The 21989-nt window shown below is 33.0% G+C and overlaps 1 protein-coding gene across 1 annotated transcript; it reads left to right on the top strand.

Moving 5' to 3' along the window:
• The first annotated feature begins 18175 nt into the window (after positions 1–18175).
• On the top strand, positions 18176–21171 carry LOC124539217 (U-scoloptoxin(19)-Tl1a-like). Its single transcript, XM_047116516.1, has 3 exons — positions 18176–18312; positions 19435–19581; positions 21019–21171. Exons 1-3 carry the CDS (start codon positions 18246–18248, stop codon positions 21156–21158), a joined length of 354 nt encoding a protein of 117 aa, XP_046972472.1. The 5' UTR covers positions 18176–18245; the 3' UTR covers positions 21159–21171.
• The last annotated feature ends 818 nt before the right edge of the window (positions 21172–21989 follow it).

Raw genomic sequence — 21989 nt, 5'->3', positions numbered from 1 at the left:
AATATTTTTATAAGAGACAAGTACTAATCCATGATCTTAAGATTTGATCATTGTATCTGCATAACGTTGACAATCAGTAGTACGACAGAGATAATAAAAGGATTCATATGTTCTCGTTTTCTTAAAATATAGATTACAAAAAAAACCTTTAAAAGTACAACATTCTTTCTTTTTTTACATCCTGAATAGTAATTCAGATCCAAAATCAAAACCTATGAACTTAATGCTGAAAAATATATGTTGCTATAGCTTATTGGCCGTCAGTCAGTCAGTCAGTAAAAGCAAAATATTGTCGACTTTGTTGGTGTAGTGCTTAGTTTATACGGCTCAGCCATAGGTTTACCTATATTGTTTTTATCATGCTTACAATTTTTTGGCAACCTCAATGTAAGTCGTTTTCAGCGCCCACGGATGTTGGCGCTGTAAAATTATTTCTTACATCACATATATGCCACCAATCGTGGGACCTAAGATGTTTTGTCCCTGAAAATACACTGAGCGCACTTGTTCATCAAATAGCAACACAAAAATACTAAGTCTTTCTTGATGAAAGTAAATCTGATGAGTGAATACCGCGTCTCAAAACTCTAACTCCAAGTATCCATTGTAGTATGTATTGTTATGAAATGTTATGTTTCTTAAAATAACATAACATGAAAAATAAACAAAGGTTCAAGTTGTGATTTTACTCAAACTTACCCACTGAACCATTCTATCCTACCGCATGTATAGCCTCCATTATATACTCGAACCCTTGGTAAAGTACTCTCAAGACGGCAACAAATTCAACACGTGCGTATAAAATATTACTTCCTTTAGGATTTGTTTCGCACGTCGTAGTACCCTTATTTAAAAGTACGAAGTGCCCACTTGTATCCAGATTTATTTAATCCAAATTGAAATAATTATAGTTTAAAAAAAACTCCTTAATTAAGATTCATATATTGCCATTTAAATTATAACTAGCATGTAGTGTATAGAACAGAATTCCTCAAAACAAATGAAACCAAACAAGAGCTACTGGTAACATTGAAGAATTTTCTCCGAGCGCTACCATAAGGTCAGCTTCAAGATACTACATTTCGGTCTTCGCAATTACATATATCCACTAAGATTCCATACGCTTTGCTAATATACCAACATAGGCAGCATTTAGGCTGAGAAGATTTATAACAAGCCGCGAGCAGAGCTCACGACGAAAACTGTACTATATTAAATTAAAACACGAGATCCATCTCAAAAGTCACACCAAAATGAGTTCAGAAACTTATATAAAAACAATAATAATTATTGTTTATTTACACACTCAAGAAAATAATTTACACAATTTATTTGCTACGTAACTGAATACTGCGAAGCTAATATTTGTAATTGATTGTAACATTATCAGTAAAAGCATATCACTTTTTCTAAACATGCATATAATTGTCCTATATCCAAGTTATCCAACACATTTACTTGAAAATATATCAATTTGGAACAGTTATAAAATTACTTATGCATGAAATATTACACATTTATTATTCTCAACATAAAACTCGGATCAAGTGAAAATAATTGGCGCAATATTTAAAAGGAATAAATAAATACAGCACATGTATCACGTTGTGACAATATTTCTTCAAATCCAATAATATAAATAAAGAAAATAACTCAAGATTTAGTTCAGATTTTTCAAAATACGTTCCTCAAATGTATTTTATTAAGTCACTGTACGTGTCTAACATTGGATACGTTATCATGTTGGGTTAAGGTTCACCTGACATTTTATTTCCTTGCTCGTAGATAAATTGCGATGAATTCTTGTAACATACGATTTAAAGGTAAGCATTCGGAATTTAAAAATATTTTATTTTAAAAATATCTTACGTACTAAGTTTTCTTGATTTTATAGAAATGCTAATTCTGGGAAAAAAGAAGTCAGATTATTAAGGAGTCATGATTATATTCTCAGAAGCATCTTAGAGGATTTTGGAAGATCTCGTCTCTTGGAAAGCACACAAAGATGTTCTCATGATTTGATGCTCCAAAAAGGTGCTGTATAATATATTGAGTATCTTCTACGCAGTTCGATCGATATTTATATTGCCCTGATTAACCTTCCTCGGTTCTTCGGGTCATTTTGACCCGAATCTGATGTTTAACTGGCAATAAAAGTTGTAATTTTTAATATAATTTATTAAGACTTCAGGACAATTATTAATTATGTATTCACTCTATATAAGCACTATAAAATTATAGAAAAGTCTCTTATCTTAGCTAGAATAAGTTTTTTCCATCTTAGGTTCCTCGGGTCAATAATACCCGAGTATGAAAAAAACCCTCGGGTCAAAAAAGCCCGTGTTCGTTAACAATAATGCTTTGTTGAATCCTAAGGATATAGTTACAATTTATAAATATTAGTCAAACCTCAATCATCACTGATGTGTTATTGTTGAAAGTAAATTGAGAAAAATAGTTGTTTACATTTGCATGCGGTTACATTACATTAGTTTCGTGAGACGATTATTTTTATTTGATTCATTTGTTGTTTGGATCGGACGTATTCCGCTAGTGTTTGAAATGGCTCATAATTTGACTTATTCTATGATTTCGCAAATTCTAAAGATAAAATAATTAGTGAAATGGAGAATTATCTTAAACCTGTGTTTTCATCTACTGTTGCATTCAATTCAAAAATGGTTCTCGTTTCTTACATTCCTAAAAAAAATAAAAATGTAATTCTGTTGAGCACAAATCACAAAAAAATTGAAATGCATCATTCAGAGCAGAAGAAACCAAAAATGATCATGGACAAGAAAAGGTGCTGTTGACTTTCTAGATAAAATGATATCGGCCTATAGTTGTAAACGAATGACAAGAAGGTATATATAGTTCATAACATGACTGATATTTCATGTTTCTATAATTTCTTATTATACTGTGACACCCATCCAGACTGGAGACAGTTTCTAGAGAAATTAGACATGGGATTGGTAAATGACCACATCGAGCGTAGGCAAACTCTTCTTCGGACAAATGCTTCACGGGAATTAGTACTATGAAGTACGAATACAGTCAGATGTTACCGAGACAACTTATACTTCAACTACTCAGAGTTCTAATAAAAGGAAAAGGTGCAGTGTATGTCCATCTTCGAAAGATGTAAAATCTTCAAAAATCTGTAAAAAATGTAAGAAATACATAATATGTCCAAAACATTCTGAAGTTTTGTGCCTTTCGTTTTGCCAAGATAATGAGCAATATAAGTATAATATAGTCGTTTAATGTAATTTTATTCGTATTTAATAAATATGATTTAAAAATATTAAGATTTAAATATTAGATTTTGTATTTAATTCAAAACAATTACTCCATATTTTTGCCATCGGGTCAATATGACCCGAAGGCCTCAAGTGTACATGGTATTTGAAGAACCGAGGAAGGTTAATTGGTGAAGATGACTCCAAGATTTTTCCTCAGGATATATTTTTACTTTATAGAAATATCTATTAACAATTACCTTTCATTAAATTTATTACATCCCCAAGATTAATTATTACAAAAATAATAATTTAATTTAACAAGGGCTAAAATTAGAGATATTTATGAAATAAGTATAACAATAATATTTTACAATCAAGAATGAAGCAGCTCCGCAAAATGGCGGGTCACATCGTAAAACAGTCAAAATTTTGTCGCTGTGTTACCTTAATTGTGCTATTACGTTGTTTTCTCCTATCTGCGGTTACCTTGCTCTTAGTGACTGTTCCCATACTTTGGAATCTTATAACGGATGTCTAAAAAATATTTAATTAAATAGAAATTAATACTTATAAATGAAATTATTCGGGCTGTTTATTTGAAGTACAATTTTTGAGGTATTGTTTTAAATGTGATAAGGAAATCACGTCTATTTATATTACGGACCAACTACCAGAAAATTTTATGTGTGTAAAAACAAAAGCATTTACCTCCTTACTTTATAATGTTCAATGGTACTACTTCAACCTTACAAGCTACCAATTTGACCCATTAGGGATATCCGATTTTACGATACGTATGGTTCTTACTAGAATAGGTAGGTCAAAGTTGATTTACTTTGTGATATTGAGACATTCCGTATTAATAAAGGCTTAATTCGCATAGTTTGCAATGCGTCGTTAGAATTTCAATGTGTTATACTCTGGAGGTCACCACTTGCAATTGCAAAGTTGGTAAATGAGCTTAACACATAATGGTAACCCATCCACCTACAGATAATGGCACTGTTAGTAATGTTAATCATTCCTTACGTCTCCAATTCGACCTTCAGAGCAAAGATGTTATATTCCAATTTCTTTGTTGTTGGCTGGCTTACTTATCCTTCAAAACGGAACCTTTCTCGTTGGAAAATATCTGATGATTGGGTGGTACCCACTGGGTTTGTTTTTTGTTACCATTTTTTTTATTTTAAAAGTCGTCTTATGTTCTTGGAAACAAACCGAAACCGAGTTGAAATGATGATATATCGTTCGTCCAAACCCACATAACGGGAAAGTATTTTCTGGTTTGCTACTGTATTTGTTGTGTCGTGTCATTTCCACATGTCTTTGGTTTTGTTTTAATGGAGCGACAATTAGAAAAAAAATATTTTAATTACATAATATGTCGGTACAGTAGTATAACATTTTAATACATCCCGTAGTTCTATACAATTTACATTTACATTTACAAACGCTAAGTTCACTTTTTTATTTTTAATGTAAAATATATGCCTGATTTATTAAGGTTTTTTTTATAATGAGCCTTAATTTTTCCTAATAAGCCAAGTTAAAAATAACTATGGAATCTTATTACAGAAACGAATATCGGTCCCCAGGAAATATGTGCTAACTGAACGAAGTCGGAAACTAGGCGACATTAGTTTACTTTTCCTTCGGCTGTCTATACGTACAATGTCTTTCATTCAAAAAGATCTATATTATTTTGAATATACGCACAATAGTAAAATAAGAAATACGCACTGAGCTTCTTTCGCTGGTTCTTCTCCGGTCAGGGTGTTCCTTTTTCCGAACCGGTGGTTATGTTCAATTTGACCATCAATAAGAAATTTAATGCTTCTACCTTGAATAAAGTAATTTGAGTTTGAGTTTGCACTTTTCAAGTTTTTCAAGTATACCTAATACTTTTTATACATATATGTATATACTCAGTGCTGAAAACTTCGTCAGCGCGATTTAGAAATGCTATTTACAGATTAACACCATATTTGAGTAGATTGTATTGTATGTTTATTAAAATTTGTGCATTTATAAATGTAATAAAATATCTCTATAAAAATCTAATATAAAACACACCACACACTTCCCAACCTTACCATCTCGTAACATATTTAAACGCAAATCCCTTGGCTCACATAAAATCCAATTTAACCCATTTAATATAAACACAGGTTCCGTAAGAAATTCCCAGTGCATATGCAGGTAGAAACAATAATCATAATTTCATTAGACATTCTTATAAGCGTTATAAAGAGAAATACACTATATACTTTTAGTATCAAATGTGCTGTATAATATGCTTGTTTTCTCAGACTTTATTGAAGATCTTATTTCTTACCTAGCTAGTTCCTTCATGTATATTATGAAATATTTCCGATATTTTGAATGATATATTTTTAATAACGTTTAAGGATACAACTCTTTTGGTTGTTTTAAGTGTCCCTTTATAACAAACAAATAATCTTACATACAAAACTGCTAGGTCCTCAAAGTGATGAGGAAATCCTTCGGATTTACAATATTAGTGTAAATTTCAGATCAGACTCTTATAAGCTTAGTCATATTATATAAATCTGAGAACGTTTATCGAATAAAGGCAAATGAAAGACGTTTAATATATGCAATAACAAGATTTGCTTGTGACGTAGCAATAGCAATAGCAACAATATAACTAAGTGACCTATTCAGTAAAGAATGTGAAAATCGAGTCATATAAACATTAAAGCTATTCAATAAGAAGAAAATCAAAACTGCACACGAGTGTGAATTTTCAGAATCTGATATGCGAAATTGACTTTAATAATTATCCGTTTACGATTTAAAATGCCGTATCATCGTAAATCGGTTGTCAACGTTTCACAAGTGACATATGAAGTGGAATACAGAAAAGAACTTATAACTTTAATTAAATATTATAAATGGCTCTCAAATAAGATGAAATGATTATTGAAAGAGCTACAAGTTGATGTAGCCTTTTCTTGCATGTTTTTTTATTCTAGGTGTTTCGTTCAGAAATCAGCAAATGGATATCGAACCGGATATTCAGGAAATCATTTATTTAATTTAATCGTGGACTAGCTTTTAATGAAAAGTGAAATAGTATATTCAAAGTTACACTTGCAAAGTTAGAGCTACATTTCTTTAGAAGGATTTAATCTCTCAAGTAATTTTGAAACCTACGAGTGTTGTTTAAATAAATAAATCTTACCCACCCGATGGCACCACGTATTCCAGATCTAATAACAGTGTTTCGTAAATAGAGCTGAGGCTGAAATTCCTCTGGAGGCGATAATTTTGCGAGCAACGGCACTAAAACGACGCTGACATTGGATTTTCCTACAAAAATATTAAAATAACTTCTTGTTCTGTGTGTTTATTAAATAGTTCCTACTTTATTTAGAGTGAATGTAAATAAATATATATGTTTTAGAGCTTATCGTTGACTGTTTAAGCAAATTTATGGTTATAAAGTAAATGATATTAATATAATTGATATTATTATAGCACTCAAAAGTAATGTATTTTTATAGAATTGTCTTTATTTCTGGAGTATATCCCCAACATACATTTGCTTCGTTAGAATATTGAATGATTTATTATATATAAAGTATGTTCTTATAAGCAGATATTTCACCAAGTAAGTACTGTAATATAAAAAAATATAATATGTTTCCAAAATGTATTTAATAGAAATAGATTATCGCAGCACAAAAGCTTAGATGGATCAGTGGTTAGAACACGTGTATCTGAATCATAATTTGCTGGTTCAAGTTATCATACCAATTAATTTACATATGCATAATTCATCTGGTGCTTGGCAGTAAAGAAATCTTACATGTGTCTAACTTCAAAGAAATTCTACCAAATGTATTGAAGCCGCCATATAGGACAAGCTTAAAACCCACTTCTTAAAAAGGAGAGAATTCCGTTATGGATATTTACAGATTGTTAATTTATATTTCATTTAGTTAGTAAAGTAAAATAAGTAAAGTAAAGTAACAGCCTGTACATTTCCCACTGCTGAGATAAGGCCTCGTCTTCCATTAAGAAGAGGGTTTGGAACATATTCCACCACGCTGTTCCAATCCTGGTTGGGGCAGAATTTCGATGAAATTAGGCACATGCAGGTTTCCTCACGATTTTTTCCTTCACCACCGAGCACAAGATAAATTATAAACAAATTAAGCACATATACATATATAGTGGTGCTTGCCTGGGTTTGAAACCGAAATCATCGGTTAAGATGCACGAGTTCTAACCACTGGACCATCTCAGCTCTTTCATTTAGTTACTCCAAACTATTTATTTCTATTCAGTAATTCTGTGAAACATGACTCTGAGTTCTCTCATTATTGATGTTCGCAACGTTACCTGCTACGAACGAGTTACACTTTCTGGCACATAATTGGTCTGAAAGTTGAACGTTTGGTTACTGTTTGTATGTTTTGTATACAAAATGAGAAATATTTCAGAGCACAACATTGTGAAATATTCTAATAATCCTATCCTGTTGGGTATTGGTGAATATGAAAGAAGAGTTGTTGAAATATAGTTTAAAATCAGAATCTCGAGTCAATTTACTTGGTGGTAGGGCTTTGTCCAACCCCGCCTGGGTAGGTACCACCCACTCATCAGATATTCTACCGCTAAACAACACTACGCAGTATTGTTGTGTTCCGGTTTGAAGGGTGAGTGAGCCAGTGTAACTACAGGCACAAGGGACATAGTATCTTAGTTCCCAAGGTTGGTGGCGCATTGACGATGTAAGGAATAGTTAATATTTCTTACAATGTCATTGTCTATGGGTGATGACCACTTACCATCAGGTGGACCATATGCTCGTTCACCTATTCCATAAAAAAAAATCAATGACTAATGCCTATTGAATTCTACTTAATATTTAACGCTATCATAGTTTGTACAGTTTATATTGTCTCTGACGTAAAAAAAATCGTATGCAAATATTCGTCAAGTCCAATTAACAAAAATGGTCAAAATCAAGAGCAGTTTTGCTCTCCATTGAGTTAGCAATAACCCGAAATTTCGATCTCTCAATGCTTTGAGATACCTCGTACGTTTGATGTGTGAGGTAAACCGATCCCGTGGCTCATTAGACCCGTAGAGAAGACAACCATCGCAGGAATATTGTAAGGAACGGTTCTCATTAATTGAAAATAAAATTGCGTTTTAGTTTAGCGGGTAAATTTTCCACCACATAGTAAGCCTTTACGATAATTGTATTTTAATCTATCTCGTAGGGTTTGAAATGTAAGGGCAAAAATGTGTTTATATTCAACATCATTTTAGAAACCTCTAAAATTATCACCTATATTGTGCATGTATTATACATACAGACCTTCCTCTTGAATCAATCTGTCTATTAAAAAAAATCCATTAAAATCCCTTGTGTAATTTACATTACTTACATCGGTAAGTGACTTTGTTTTATATCATGTAACTAGCTGTACCCGCGACCTTGTACAGTTTGAATTTAACTAACTACAAAAAAATATTGTAGCCTAAGTTACTCCTTATTATATAAGTTAAGATAACTTATTATCTACCAGTGAAAGTCACATCAATATCGGTCCAGCCGTTGCAGAGATTAGCCAGTACAAAGAGACAGATAGGCAGACACACAGACAAAAACTGTAAAAAATGTTATTATGGTATATGTACCGTGTATACACACATATGAATTGAGTAAAAAAGGCTATTTTATTATTACAAACAGACACTCATGATTAAAAATATCAGCATTTAAATTACTTAAGATCAAACAAATGAATGGTTCAGTACATAAAATATACGAATGTAATATAACTGATGACCGTTACTCTCTTAAATTATAGTTTAGGACGATTGGGTCGATTGGACAGGTGAGTTTGTGCTAGTCACTGTGTGATTGATTCCATTTTGATTAACGTTTGATCGTTTTGGAGAAGAATGATTTAAGTTTTTTCTTCGCCAAAAGAGAACATTTTAGTACTGTAATACCTGTATCATTAAAGTACATTAGTAGATAAAATGGGATGCTATTTATTAGTACTTCTTGTCGCTAAAGTAATAAAAAATAAGCTGTTTCACGTAAAACGTCTTTGAGATTTGTATAATTATTAAAGTGCTTCTAAATAATATTGGAGTTATTTAAGTGTTTATAAGAACTTCAAAGCAAATGACAAATCGTATTATAACGACAATAAAACGAAAAATAAAATCTAGTAATTATATTGATTGATGATAATAAGTAGAGCAGCACTTCGCTTAGAGGTGAAAGTAAAGTAAAAGTAAAGTAACAGCCTGTAAATTTCCTACTCCTGGGAAAAGGCCTCCTCTTCCATTAAGGAGAGATTTTGGAACATACTCCACCACGCTGTTCCAATGGGTTGGTGGAATGCACATGTGGCATAATTTCGATGAAATTAGACACATGCACTTTTCCTCGCGATGTTTTCCTTCACCGCCGAGTACGAGATGAACTGTTAACACAAATGAAGCACATATATATATATATATATAGTGGTGCTTGCCTGGGTTTGAACCCGCAATCATCGTGCTCTAACCATCTGGGCCATCTCAGCTCAGCTTTAGTCGTATAAAAACAATCAAGTGTACATCTTACCTTACATATATGAGAGTATCAATTGGAGTTAATTTGTCTGAAGAAATAAATCAAATTTTATTTATTTTGGATCATGTCCAACTCATATAAACTTTAGTATGATATTTTAAAAAATATCTATGTAATACACCTGTTAGGATTTAGGCCAAATCTTGCAGTTGAATTTTAAATCAGTTTGTCCAACGATTGAAGTGTTTCTGTACATATTTTAAAGTGCTAGTACTGTATTGTGTCACACAATATCTATATTAGTAATTGCGTGCAGATTAATGAAGTTGTACAAGCTGAAATATAAATCACTTATTTCAAATTTTTAAGAACAGTCAACTCATACATTTCTTCTTACATATAATTAGGTACCATAATATAACAATGGTATGTTATTCGCTTTATAGACCCAGGGATATACCAAACATGTATGTATTTATAGGCTGTCACAGCGTAACATTTTTACACGTGTTATACAAATAAATTAAGTGTATCAACTAATTGTGACATAGGAGACGTAATGATGATATTACAAGAACAGAAAGGAGGTTGTGTGTTGCGGTTAGCTGAGACGAGGTGAACCGAGGAAAGACGAGGGGGAGGAGGGGTGTTTTGACGATTGTTAGCCTATATTTGCTGAGATAGCCCAGTGGTTAGAACGCGTGTATCTTAATCGATGATTACGGGTTCAAACCCAGGCAAGCACCACTATATATATATGTCCTTAATTTGTGTTTATAATTCATCTTGTGCTCGGTTAAGGAAAACATCGTGAGGAAACCTGTATGTGTCTAATTTTATCGAAATTCAGCCACATGTGCATTCCATCAACCCACATTGGAACAGCGTGGTGTAATATGTTCCAAACCCTCTCCTTAATAGGTGAGGAGGCCTGAGCCCAGCAGTGGGAAATTAACCAGGCTGTTACTTTACTTAGCCAATATTTGAACTAGCAATCCGCCTCGACTTCGCACGTTTGTAAATCTGATAGTAAATATGCTATGCATTTTACACAATAGACATATATTATCGTGAATTTGTAAACCTTTGAAGACCTTTTTAAGTACAATACTGTAGGCATCGTTCATTATTTTTATCTTAGCAATTATAAAGGAAAATATGTATTAAATTCAATGCAAATAAAACGATTCTCATAATTTTGTAATTAATATCATCCAGGAACTGGTTTTAAATGAGCTTTAGACAACATCGTTGTATTTAAATGTAAATAAATATGTGTTTAATTTAATTGTACCCTGAATTGAATATGATTATCCTTAAATTCATTTAACATAACCAATAAAAATAAATAATGCTTAATCAATGTAGCGTATTTAGGTTATATTGAAACGTCAATGATTTTGTCCATGGCATGATTTTGACGTATGACATATGTACAATACGACAAAACTAAAATGTAGCATCGGCAAAATTCGTGAAACCGATCACATCCGAATTAAGTACGCTACCCCAAATTGTTAACATTTATTTTTTAAGTTAATATGATCTTTACACAAACGTAATAACTTGTAATATGACCTCATATATTCGTCAATTTGACACGTCGATTTATATGCACTCGCTTTCTCCGGTTGAACTGACGCTCGAATCTATAGCGACGAATAGCGTCGAATGGCGCGATTTCTATTGTTTTTATAAATCTGCAGTAATCGGTTTTACTGAATTTGCCGATGTTATATGTAAGTTGTGTCGTACTATACTTCGCTTCTCGCGTAGGCCGCAGTAACATGTGCAATAAGAGTGCGCCGCGCTTCGAAATAAATTAGTGTAACCGACTTTTATCCTTCTTCTATAACATCACCCATCCTCTGGCGTGTTCTTCAAGTGTGTGAAGACCACGAGAGTGCTCCCAAGATTAAAGTGTCTTCAAAAGTAACAGCCCGAATAGAGGTAACAATACTCCTTTTTATTCAACTAAATACAGTCTATTTATTTCTCGCGAGGACAACATTAATTTTTTTTTTTTTGAATTTGTTACGACGAGCATATGCTCGTGGCACTTATAATCAGGTGGCCACCTGATGGTAAGTGGTCACCATTACCCATAGTCAGTGACGCTGTAACAAATATTAATCATCACTAACCTTGGAAAATAAAATGTTGTGCCTTGTGCCTGTAGTTACACTGGCTCACTCACCCTTCGAACCAGAACACAACAACACTAACTACTGTTGGTTGGCGGTAGAATAAATGATAAGTGGGTGGTATCTACCCAGATGGGCTTGCACAAAGCCCTACCACCAAGTTAAACATTATCATGTCATAGATCGAAATCGTTTATAATTGACATTTGTGGTATTTGGAAATGCAAACACCTGAATCATCGTTAGATTACTGTTACATGTACAGAATTAGACAGACTGGTTTTATTTGCAATGGTTACAGTATAAGTTAATTGAAAAAACTATGTGACTTTCAAGTTAAACTGACTATACTTCTACGGATAATCCTTGTAACCCCATATGACATTAGTTCTCGTTAGTGACTAAATAAAATAAATACGGATTACGCGAGCTTCCTCGTAAACAGGGACAATTTTTTCACATTTTCTCGGCTATAACTGTGATATGTATTGTCTTGAGCTTTCTCGTCTAATATATCTTAGGGCACGTTAACTTTTATTCTGTTATACTAATGCCTCACTAATTTTCTGAGTTATCTTGAGTTTTTGTTTTATATAATAATTTAAATAATACATAAATAATTATTGGATAACATCACATACATTACTCAGATCCCAATGTAAGTAGCTAAAGCACTTGTGTAATGGAAAATCAGAAGTAACGTTGGTACCATAAACAAGATCCAAGACAACATAGAAAACTATTGAACTTTTCTTCATCGACTCCATAGGGAATCAAACCCGTGAAACCCATGAAAACACACACACTACGCGACCATGGATCATTCAATCATTTATTGTTATGAATACATAGATTTTGAATTCAGAGCGTTGGATTCGGTTTGTAAAACCTAATTTCACTGACCATTCCCTAACTCTCATAATCCGATAGAACAGCAAATCTGACACGATCAGAAAAAGTTCAGGTACAGTAACAATGGCTTTCCTTGTTTTTCCAACGCACGAGAGTATTAACACTGTCAACTTTTATAATCTATTCCAAACGAAAGAACGATGAATCAAAATCAGGATTTTAGTATGTCATGCTATTGTCGAATAGCTCTGCAGTATTGTTATCTACTAACAGTTCTTGAGATTATATCTCTATTTATAATAAAACACTTTTTACCGATCCCTTTATTAAACCAAAAAATCCAATAACAGTTTCGTCGCTGTTTAAAACGCCTCTCGCAAATCCATCACTATATTTATAAAACAAAGTCCACAGCCGCGTCTGTCTGTCTGTATGTTCGCGATAAACACCAAAACTACAGAATGGACTTACGTATACATGAGATTTGACCAATCGACGGAGGGAATGAAAAGGATCGTTTAGGTAGGTATATAATAAATAGGATAGGATAAGGAATATAATACTCGTGCGAAGTTAGGACAAGCCGCTAGTAAAGACTAAAATACATTCTAGATTTCGACCAATGATATGCTGTCAATTCGATGTCAAATGTTTTTTATTTGGCTTCTGTCCTCGTTCGATTGGCATAGACTACATACTCTTTGCTGCTGAGAATTCGACGAAAACCGTAATACCATTCAATAGAACATCGATATTATTAATCTTTTTAATTATTTCGTATTCAGACGTAACCCAGATACAATTCTATTGTATGTTCGTATTAAATACAAATCGCTCATTCACCATTACTTATACCAAAATAAGATAGATTGATATCTTTTCTGGGAATCACGCGAAACGGAGGGTTAAGTTTATCTCGGTCCTTTGTAAACGTATGCGGGTTATATTATACATTATAATTATTCAAAGGCATGTGTTTATTGCGTGTTAATATGATAAAGATATTCACGTAAGTCAGGTAAGAGAAATATTACGTTTGATAAGTAAGGGCGTACCAATTTAATTAAGTCGCTTGTTTAAGTTTAACTCAATTAGTTTACTAGTAGGGCTTTGTGCATGACTGTTTGGGTGGGATCACCAACTCCAAACATAGTTTTTAGTTAGACAACAATTTATTCCTGTCAATCATTATTGACAGCGCATTACTGCTACAAGATCTGTTTGCAAAGGTTGCCATCATGTGGCCCATTTGCTTAAAAAAGTGCAAAACTCGGCAAATTTTTACCTGTGTACTTCCATGGCGATCGTTTTAAATTTATAAAATTTCAAATTCTGCAACGTCACCTAGCGATTACAATTAAGTATCATAATATTTTAATGAATAATAAATAGTTTTTCAAACAATGATGTTGTCAGTGCAACAATCTTGCAGTGTAGTCACCATAACCAATATTATAATATGTAATAGCTTAGAGGATTGACACCCAGCATTGTGAAAGTAGCACTTCTGTGAAATCTTCAACATTAGGTTTACATGTATCTAAGGTTTACTTAAACAGCACAAGCTGTTTGGAAAAATAACCTCCAAACCTGCTCACAATACGAGTAGGTCTTACCCACCATACCTGCGTAAGATAGGATGCGAAGCGACGGCGTTTTGTCACCACTGCGGGGCGGACCAAGACACTGCCCAGCATACGCTGGAGGCGCGTCCCGCGTGGACCGCGGAGAGACATGTCTTGGCCTAGGAAATCGGACGAAATCACTTCGTACGGGCAGTAATGTCGGTGATGCTATGCTTTGAGACCGTCATGGTCCAGAAGGAGATTGCGGAGCGGTCTCGGGGCCGAATCCGCCTCGGATCGTCCTCCCGGCCTCCAAGCTCCATTGCCCGGGGTGGAAATAACATTCCCTCCAGCCATTGGTGTAGCCGGTTATGGCCCCGGCCTGCCGGTGTACGCACCAGCAAGTGGTGCGAGGAGGGCGAGTATTTCGCCCTCCTGAGTTGTGCTTCGCCAGCCATGAGCGAAGCAACGCACTGGAGGGGCAGCGGACGTGCTGCGAAAGCGATCTCGCAGCCTCTCCGTTTCCGTGCTGATGATGGCCATCGCAGGTTTTTAGTGAGTATAATCTCACATAACCCGACATCCCTCCCAAGAGTCGGGTATCTATGAAAATTTTGCTGCGTTAAAAAGAATATCTTACCCACCAGTGAGATATAACAAAATAATAATACATTTTAAAGACACATTCATACTCGTTCTCATATTGTCAACGATAAGCAAGACGGAGGAAGTCAGAGAGTTCGCGAGTTATATCAATTTAAAGGACCCCCATTATTTAAGCAGCTCGCTCTTTACAATTTATGTCATTCCTGTACAGGAGTGCAGTGAATAATTCAAAAACAATTTCGCCTGTTAACCAAATTAAACTGTCGTCGTAAATAAGTTTTTTAATTTTCTCACGTTCGCAAAGTCTGATTTGTAACAGCGATTACACAAAGTTGTTTTCTGTTTTCAGATCTTGATAATATTATATTAAAATACATCAATAATTTTATTATACTGTTCGCTATGAAATTGATGAACAATTTACTGAGCATTTTATTGGATGAATATTAATAATAATCAGAACTGATTAATTTTGCCTATTGTTAAAGAGATATCAAATAGGTCTTCGAAAAACCGGTTTTGTAAATATTTTACCCATCACCTTACGTGTACATGTATATGACTGATCCTGCGGGTTTACCCACGCGAAATTTATAGAACTCAAACTCCCAACACCCGTTTTACCCCCTTAAAAGTGGAGTTTCGTAAAATCCGTTCTCAGCGGATTACTTAAAACATACCTGTTAAAATTCAACGAAGTTTGTACTTAGTTAAGTTAGCCATTATATTTTTTGAGATTTTGTGATTAATCAGGGAATGGAATTTCGCATTTATATATGCATTGAATTTATTATGTTATCATACGAAACGAGAGTGTAAGTTTATTTATCTGTATTTATTTTATATTTTTTGTGATAATCTATTAATGGATTATCACATTATATATAAGTATAATCAAGTAAATAATATAGATGAGTTTAAATAGATAGTAATTTTCTAGCAATAACTATATATAGATACATATATGTATAAAGATTATTGACACATATAATTACAGACTCATTTCGTGTGATAACATAAAAAAAAACAATAATCATATACTTACGAATTTAACTAAAAAGGTTTTATATATAAATGTTTTATAAAATTTATGACAGAATTGTAATTTCTTATCTTTTGATCTTTAGGATCCACGTCGTTTGTTACGGACCCTCTAATATTTTTCTCATAAAATCGCGCAAAACATTTTTACCATCTAATGAAACCCTTTGGCTTACCAATTGAGTAATTTTGCGGATAACATCAAATAAATTAACTTCTTAATAAGGCGTTATCGTGAAAAGAGCCGTATTTCGTTTCAAGGGCCCTTAATATTTTACAATATTTGCTTTTTAAAATTATTTCCAACAAAAAGCTGACTCGAATTCGGTCTCTCATATTAAATGGTTAGATTTAATTCACAATAATTTTTGTTATACATTTAACGTGTCAAAGTTTCACAATTGTTTTTAATATTTGAACAGAAGTGAAATATCAATATTTTTTTAATTCTAGTATTCTTGCCACCATTCCACGCGGTCAAGATTTATACAGTAACTAGTTTTAGTTCATATTTGTATATATTTAAGCGTTTATAGCGACTTTATAGGAATAATTCTTAATAGCTGTGATTAAAATTATTTTTAAATCCCGACGTTATAATTAATAACTTCTGAGTAACCATACGCAGAAAATACGGATAACAAAAAGTGTTTTTTTACATATATGCAGTGCCTGCCAAGCTACCTGTGACAGACAATCAAAAAAGGAATTCCAATGTATAAGAAGATAATTATAAATTAGTGGTAGGGCTTTGTGCAAGCACATTTGGGTACGAATGTTGTACTGATAGATATAAAAAAATATTATTGCTGTGTTCGGTTTGAAAGATGAGTATCTATAGGCAATGGCAATACAAGGCAAAAATATAATGGTGCTGTTAAGTAGCTAATATCTAACGGTACCAATCTAAATATGGTGACCACTTGCCATTAGGCGACTCATTCAATTTTATCGGTCATTGTATAGACTATATAGTCTCTATTAAAAAACAAACGAAAACTTGATTATTTACCTATAATAACCTCTTTTTTATATTGCAATATATTTACAGAACGCAACATATATTTGACGTATTTTTAGCTGACTTTAAAAAAGGAGGTTATCAATTCATTACGCTTTTTTATGTAATGATATGCGATATCTTTGTTTAATTACGGAAATAGTAATTAAATAGTTAGGTACCGCATATCGTCGGTTAAGATCCATACACACGTGTTTATATGTTTGTTAAGAAATTGCTATTTAACGAACAGAAGTACGCGATAAAATTGGTTTATTTACCTCTTATTACGAAATTGTTTTATATATACATATGCCGTTTGGGTTTTAACCATAATCCATTTATGTCTCAAGGCCTAATGCTAATATAGTGTATGTTGTAATATTATTATAGCGATATACTTAATTACCTTAATATTTTCTTCTTAGATTTGTTAACTATGTACAGGATTCTTATTACTAAGTCATACTCTTATAAAAAACATACTACGTCGATCGTATAGGTTTTAATAATTATAAAATTGACTTCATATAATACAACGAAAATGGCATATTATATTTATGCATAAACATTGCTTTAGTTTTCAAATTTCTGTCAGATTTTTTTATGGACAATGTTAATAAATTTAATATAACATATTTATATTATATTATTATATTTTTCTTTTCTTTCCTGACGGTATTGCAAGAACATTTTAATGGTACTTAAAAAGAGCATGTAGTTATTTATACTTGGTAGGACTTTGTGGCTGTCTGTTTGTACCGGTTTTTATAGTAGGTAAGCCGGTGCACAAGGAACAATATGCTTGTTTCTCAAGTTGGTAATGCAATAGTGTTAATATAATTATCTTACTTATTATGAGCACGAGGCGTCTATCGGGTTGACACATTATCAAATATTGATATGTTTGTAGTAGTAAAGATATAGTTGCAAATTAACACATGTTCACATCATCCTAAGCCGATGATACAGCCTGACATAGGTAATAAATGTACTGCCTTATAATACAGACAGTTCCATTTTAACTATAAAAAAAAATCGCTTCATTAAGCAAACCGAAAATAATACTGACTAGAACTATAAAGAAAAAACGGATGTGATAACGTGATCGTTGCTAAAGAAGTATTAGCATTCAAACGATGCGGGTCGCTTCATATATATATATGGCAACACCACGCTTCGATTATTATATATATATCGGCTGTGAAACGAATAACTTACGATATGTTGAAATACTTGATATGTGTGGTGTTGAGTTCTCTGATATTGGATGTCGTTGTGTCATATCAATGTAAGTTATAATAATGTTACGTTACTTACATCGAGAGAAAGTAAATTGGATTGTAATTTCAAGGTCCAATTATATTTTCATGTTAAATATTTTATGTTCGAGTGAAACGCGTTTGAAATTTTGTATGTAACGTTACGTTATTACCGAGTTTTGTTATATTGTTCTTATTGATGCTGTATATTAATATTAGAAGAAAAATAATTTTAGACACTTTTAAGTATAATGAGAGCCGAGATGGTCCAGTGGTTAGAACGCGTGCATCTTAACCGATGATTGCGGGTTCAAGCCCAGGCAAGCACCACTATATATATGTGCTTAATTTGTGTTTATAATTCATCTCGTGCTCGGCGGTGAAGGAAAACATCGTGAAGAAACCTGCTTATGTCTAACTTTATTGAAATTCTGCCACATGTGCATTCCACCAACCCGGATTGGAACAGACTGGTGAAATATGTTCAAAACCCTCTCCTTAATGGAAGAGGAGGCCTTATCCCAGCTGTAGGAAATTTACTTTTACTTACTAAGTATAATGTGGTCATAGAGATATTTGATATTGGATTTAATATAGATGATAAATCATCTATATGAAATCCAATATCAAATATCAAAGAAAGCTAGTAATTAAACTAATATGTGTTAGGTACACATACATTAGGTATATTTAATAAACGAAATAATTAATATTTTATGTTTCTATGACCAATGGCCGCACACCTCATGTCAAATTTACTTCTCGGTAGAATATGCATTCCAAACCGTTGGTAGATTCACATATACATATGTATGCAGTTTGTTAAATGGTGATTTAAAAAGTGCCTGCCTACTTAAACAAAGTAGTTTTAATTATGACTTAAATAATTTCGAAAGTATTTTGTTACTTAATCAACTAATATTTCCATTAAATTATCATGCAGTTGGTATAGTAATTTTCATTCCACTTTGTATTATTTTCATAAAACACTTATAAATAAATAAAATTACACAATATAATTATAAACTAAACACATGTTCTGACGTCTTTGTTTTAGACAAGTGTTTATAAAACGTGTCTAAAACTCTTGGAATAATTAAATGATTATAGTTGTAAGCCTTTTTAATGTCCTCATCTCATACTGATTACAGCTGAAGAACTTTCGAACTACGAGCTGCCATGTCTAACTTTCGGCGGGATATGTGTGCACACGGACGATTGTCCGAAGGATAAACATTCACAAATAAAAGGCCTTTGTCCGCTGCAACAGAAAAGCGGCGTTGAATGCTGTCATGCGAGTAAGTACAATGTTGTTTTTTGAGTTTAAACAGTTACTGTTGTCGGCGATTACTGACATATACACAGTAGTACATAGTAGTCGCGCGCGGAATCGCTCGTGTTTTAGGGTATTGGTTGTCATGTATTAGGCATATAAAGCATATGCCCTTTCTTGGAGTTCAAGTTTACTTCAGCGACAGACAAACATGGTTACTTTTAGAATTATAATATTAATATTGTTTGAGTCATTGTTTAGTGACAAATTAAAATTCTAATAAAGAAATTAAAATAAATGTAATGTTCCACAGATTGTTAATATTACCAGTCATAGCGGAGTAGTTTAATAAGAGGAATTTTAAATAAAATAAAATGACAATAATGAAAAAGTGGGAAGTATACAGGCACGTATATTTGCCACTGCTGGGCTAAGGCCTCCTCTCCCTTTTGAGAAGGTTCGGAACATATTCCCCCACGCTGTCCGAATGCGGGTTGGTGGTATACACATGCGGCAGAATTTCTATGAAATTAAACTCATACAGGTTTCCTCATGATGTTTTCCTTTACTTTATAATCAGTGGTGTAATTGCAAGTATAAATTGCTAACAAATATGAATGGTTAGAAAACAATAGTTACATTTTCAACGTCTGCGTTGCCTGGACTATATACAGACACGCGTGGACTTCATAAGTGGATAGACGGATCTACATTGCACGCTCTATTTCGGACCATTTTCAGCGCAGTCTCGGTTTTGCATAATATTCGGTTAACGGCCAAAATCCGGTCAAATCTCGTCTACTATACTCGATGCATATTTTAGATCGAAATCGTATACCATATTTCCGGTGTGAATAATCGTAATGATTGATCTATAGCCCTTTTCACTCATGAAGGTGAATAAGTGTGATAGTGTGAGTAAGATTCCGTATGTAAAAATAAAATGTAAATAAAAATAAATTTCAAATTTGTCATTTTATTTTTATTTATTTGCTAATTCTTAGAATGAAAAAGTGTTAATCAAACTGTTAGTGAAACTTGTTTAAGCAACTTTGGCTTAACATTTTTGTTTGATTGAAGACATTAAAGAATAAAGGATGATTTTGTATCACTTGCACATTTGCGAATCCTTTAAGCAATGTTTTATTTTATATTTTAGTGCTCAAAGTGTACATCTACATCAATATAAAAGATTAAATTACAATTTAGTGTAATTATCATCCTTATAATAGTATTAAAACCGAAAGAAATATTATTCACAATTCCTTAAACAATCAGATATTAGCCATCCAATCAATTAGCCTTATAGTAACGGTATTTATTGTTACCTCTCTAATTAACGCAATCAGAACCTCTACAATCCAATTACCAATCAAACGTTGAATTATTTAAGCGATACAAATTACAGTTTATCGAGGAGTATAAAAATTGACTAAAAAAACAAATGCATTTCGTTTTTCAGTTCCGATATCAGAAACGAGGTGCAGAAATAATGGCGGCGAATGTTTTGCGAGAAATCACATGTCCTGCCCCGAAAACTTGACTTTCAGAGAAGCGACCGACTGCTCGGACGATGAAATGTGCTGCATTTTAGTTAATTAAAGACCTTACGTTACGCCAATGTTTTATTTCAACACTTACTTTGTGCCCTGTATCTTTTTCATCCAGTAAATTAGAAGAATTTTTAATGTATCCTAGTTTGAGTATATCACAGAACCTTTTAATTATGCTTTCACTGAACATTCTCCTTACATTCAATTTTTATAGTTCATAGACTTCATTTTTATCGTATAGTTTGCAGGATATAGGCATACTAGCAGCTATCCGCGCCTTTGCTTGAGTGGAAGTTGAATATATTTTTATTTTTTGTATGTACGTTGCTGTGTATTAAATCGCTTCGGCTAAAATATCCAGAAGCCCTTAAATACCTATTTATTATTTTTTTATCATTATCCCAAAAATAAAAGCTGTTTGTCTCTAGTTTGAAAAAATTACAGACTTCCATACAAACTTTCAACCCTTATTTCACCCTCTAAGGGGTAGTATTTACAAAATTCCTTCTTTAGTGATTAAAATCGACCCTACTTAGCCAATAGAAAGGTCCTAATTTTTATAGTTTACGTTCGGCGATGACGAGTCAGCCAGTCAGTACATGTTATTTCATATTTATAGATAAATCTAACAATTTATTATGTAATATGAAGGTAGTTGGACAAATGGACCAAATTATGGAAGGCGCCTCCATCCTACATTGAGACTGAAATAATAATCTTTTCTTACCTCACACCAACGCTCCACTAACCTTGACAGCTATGATATTATATCTCTTACACGTGTAGTTACTCACTTATCCTTCAAACCAAAACACAACACTACTGTTTTGTAATATAATATCTGATAAGTAGGTATTATCTACTTAGCTTGCACAAAGCC

The sequence above is a fragment of the Vanessa cardui genome, chromosome 2 (assembly GCF_905220365.1).
Source record: "Vanessa cardui chromosome 2, ilVanCard2.1, whole genome shotgun sequence".
In the NCBI taxonomy this organism is placed as follows: domain Eukaryota; kingdom Metazoa; phylum Arthropoda; class Insecta; order Lepidoptera; family Nymphalidae; genus Vanessa; species Vanessa cardui.
Note: the sequence above shows the minus strand (reverse complement) of the source record. Positions and strands in the feature narration are given on the sequence as shown.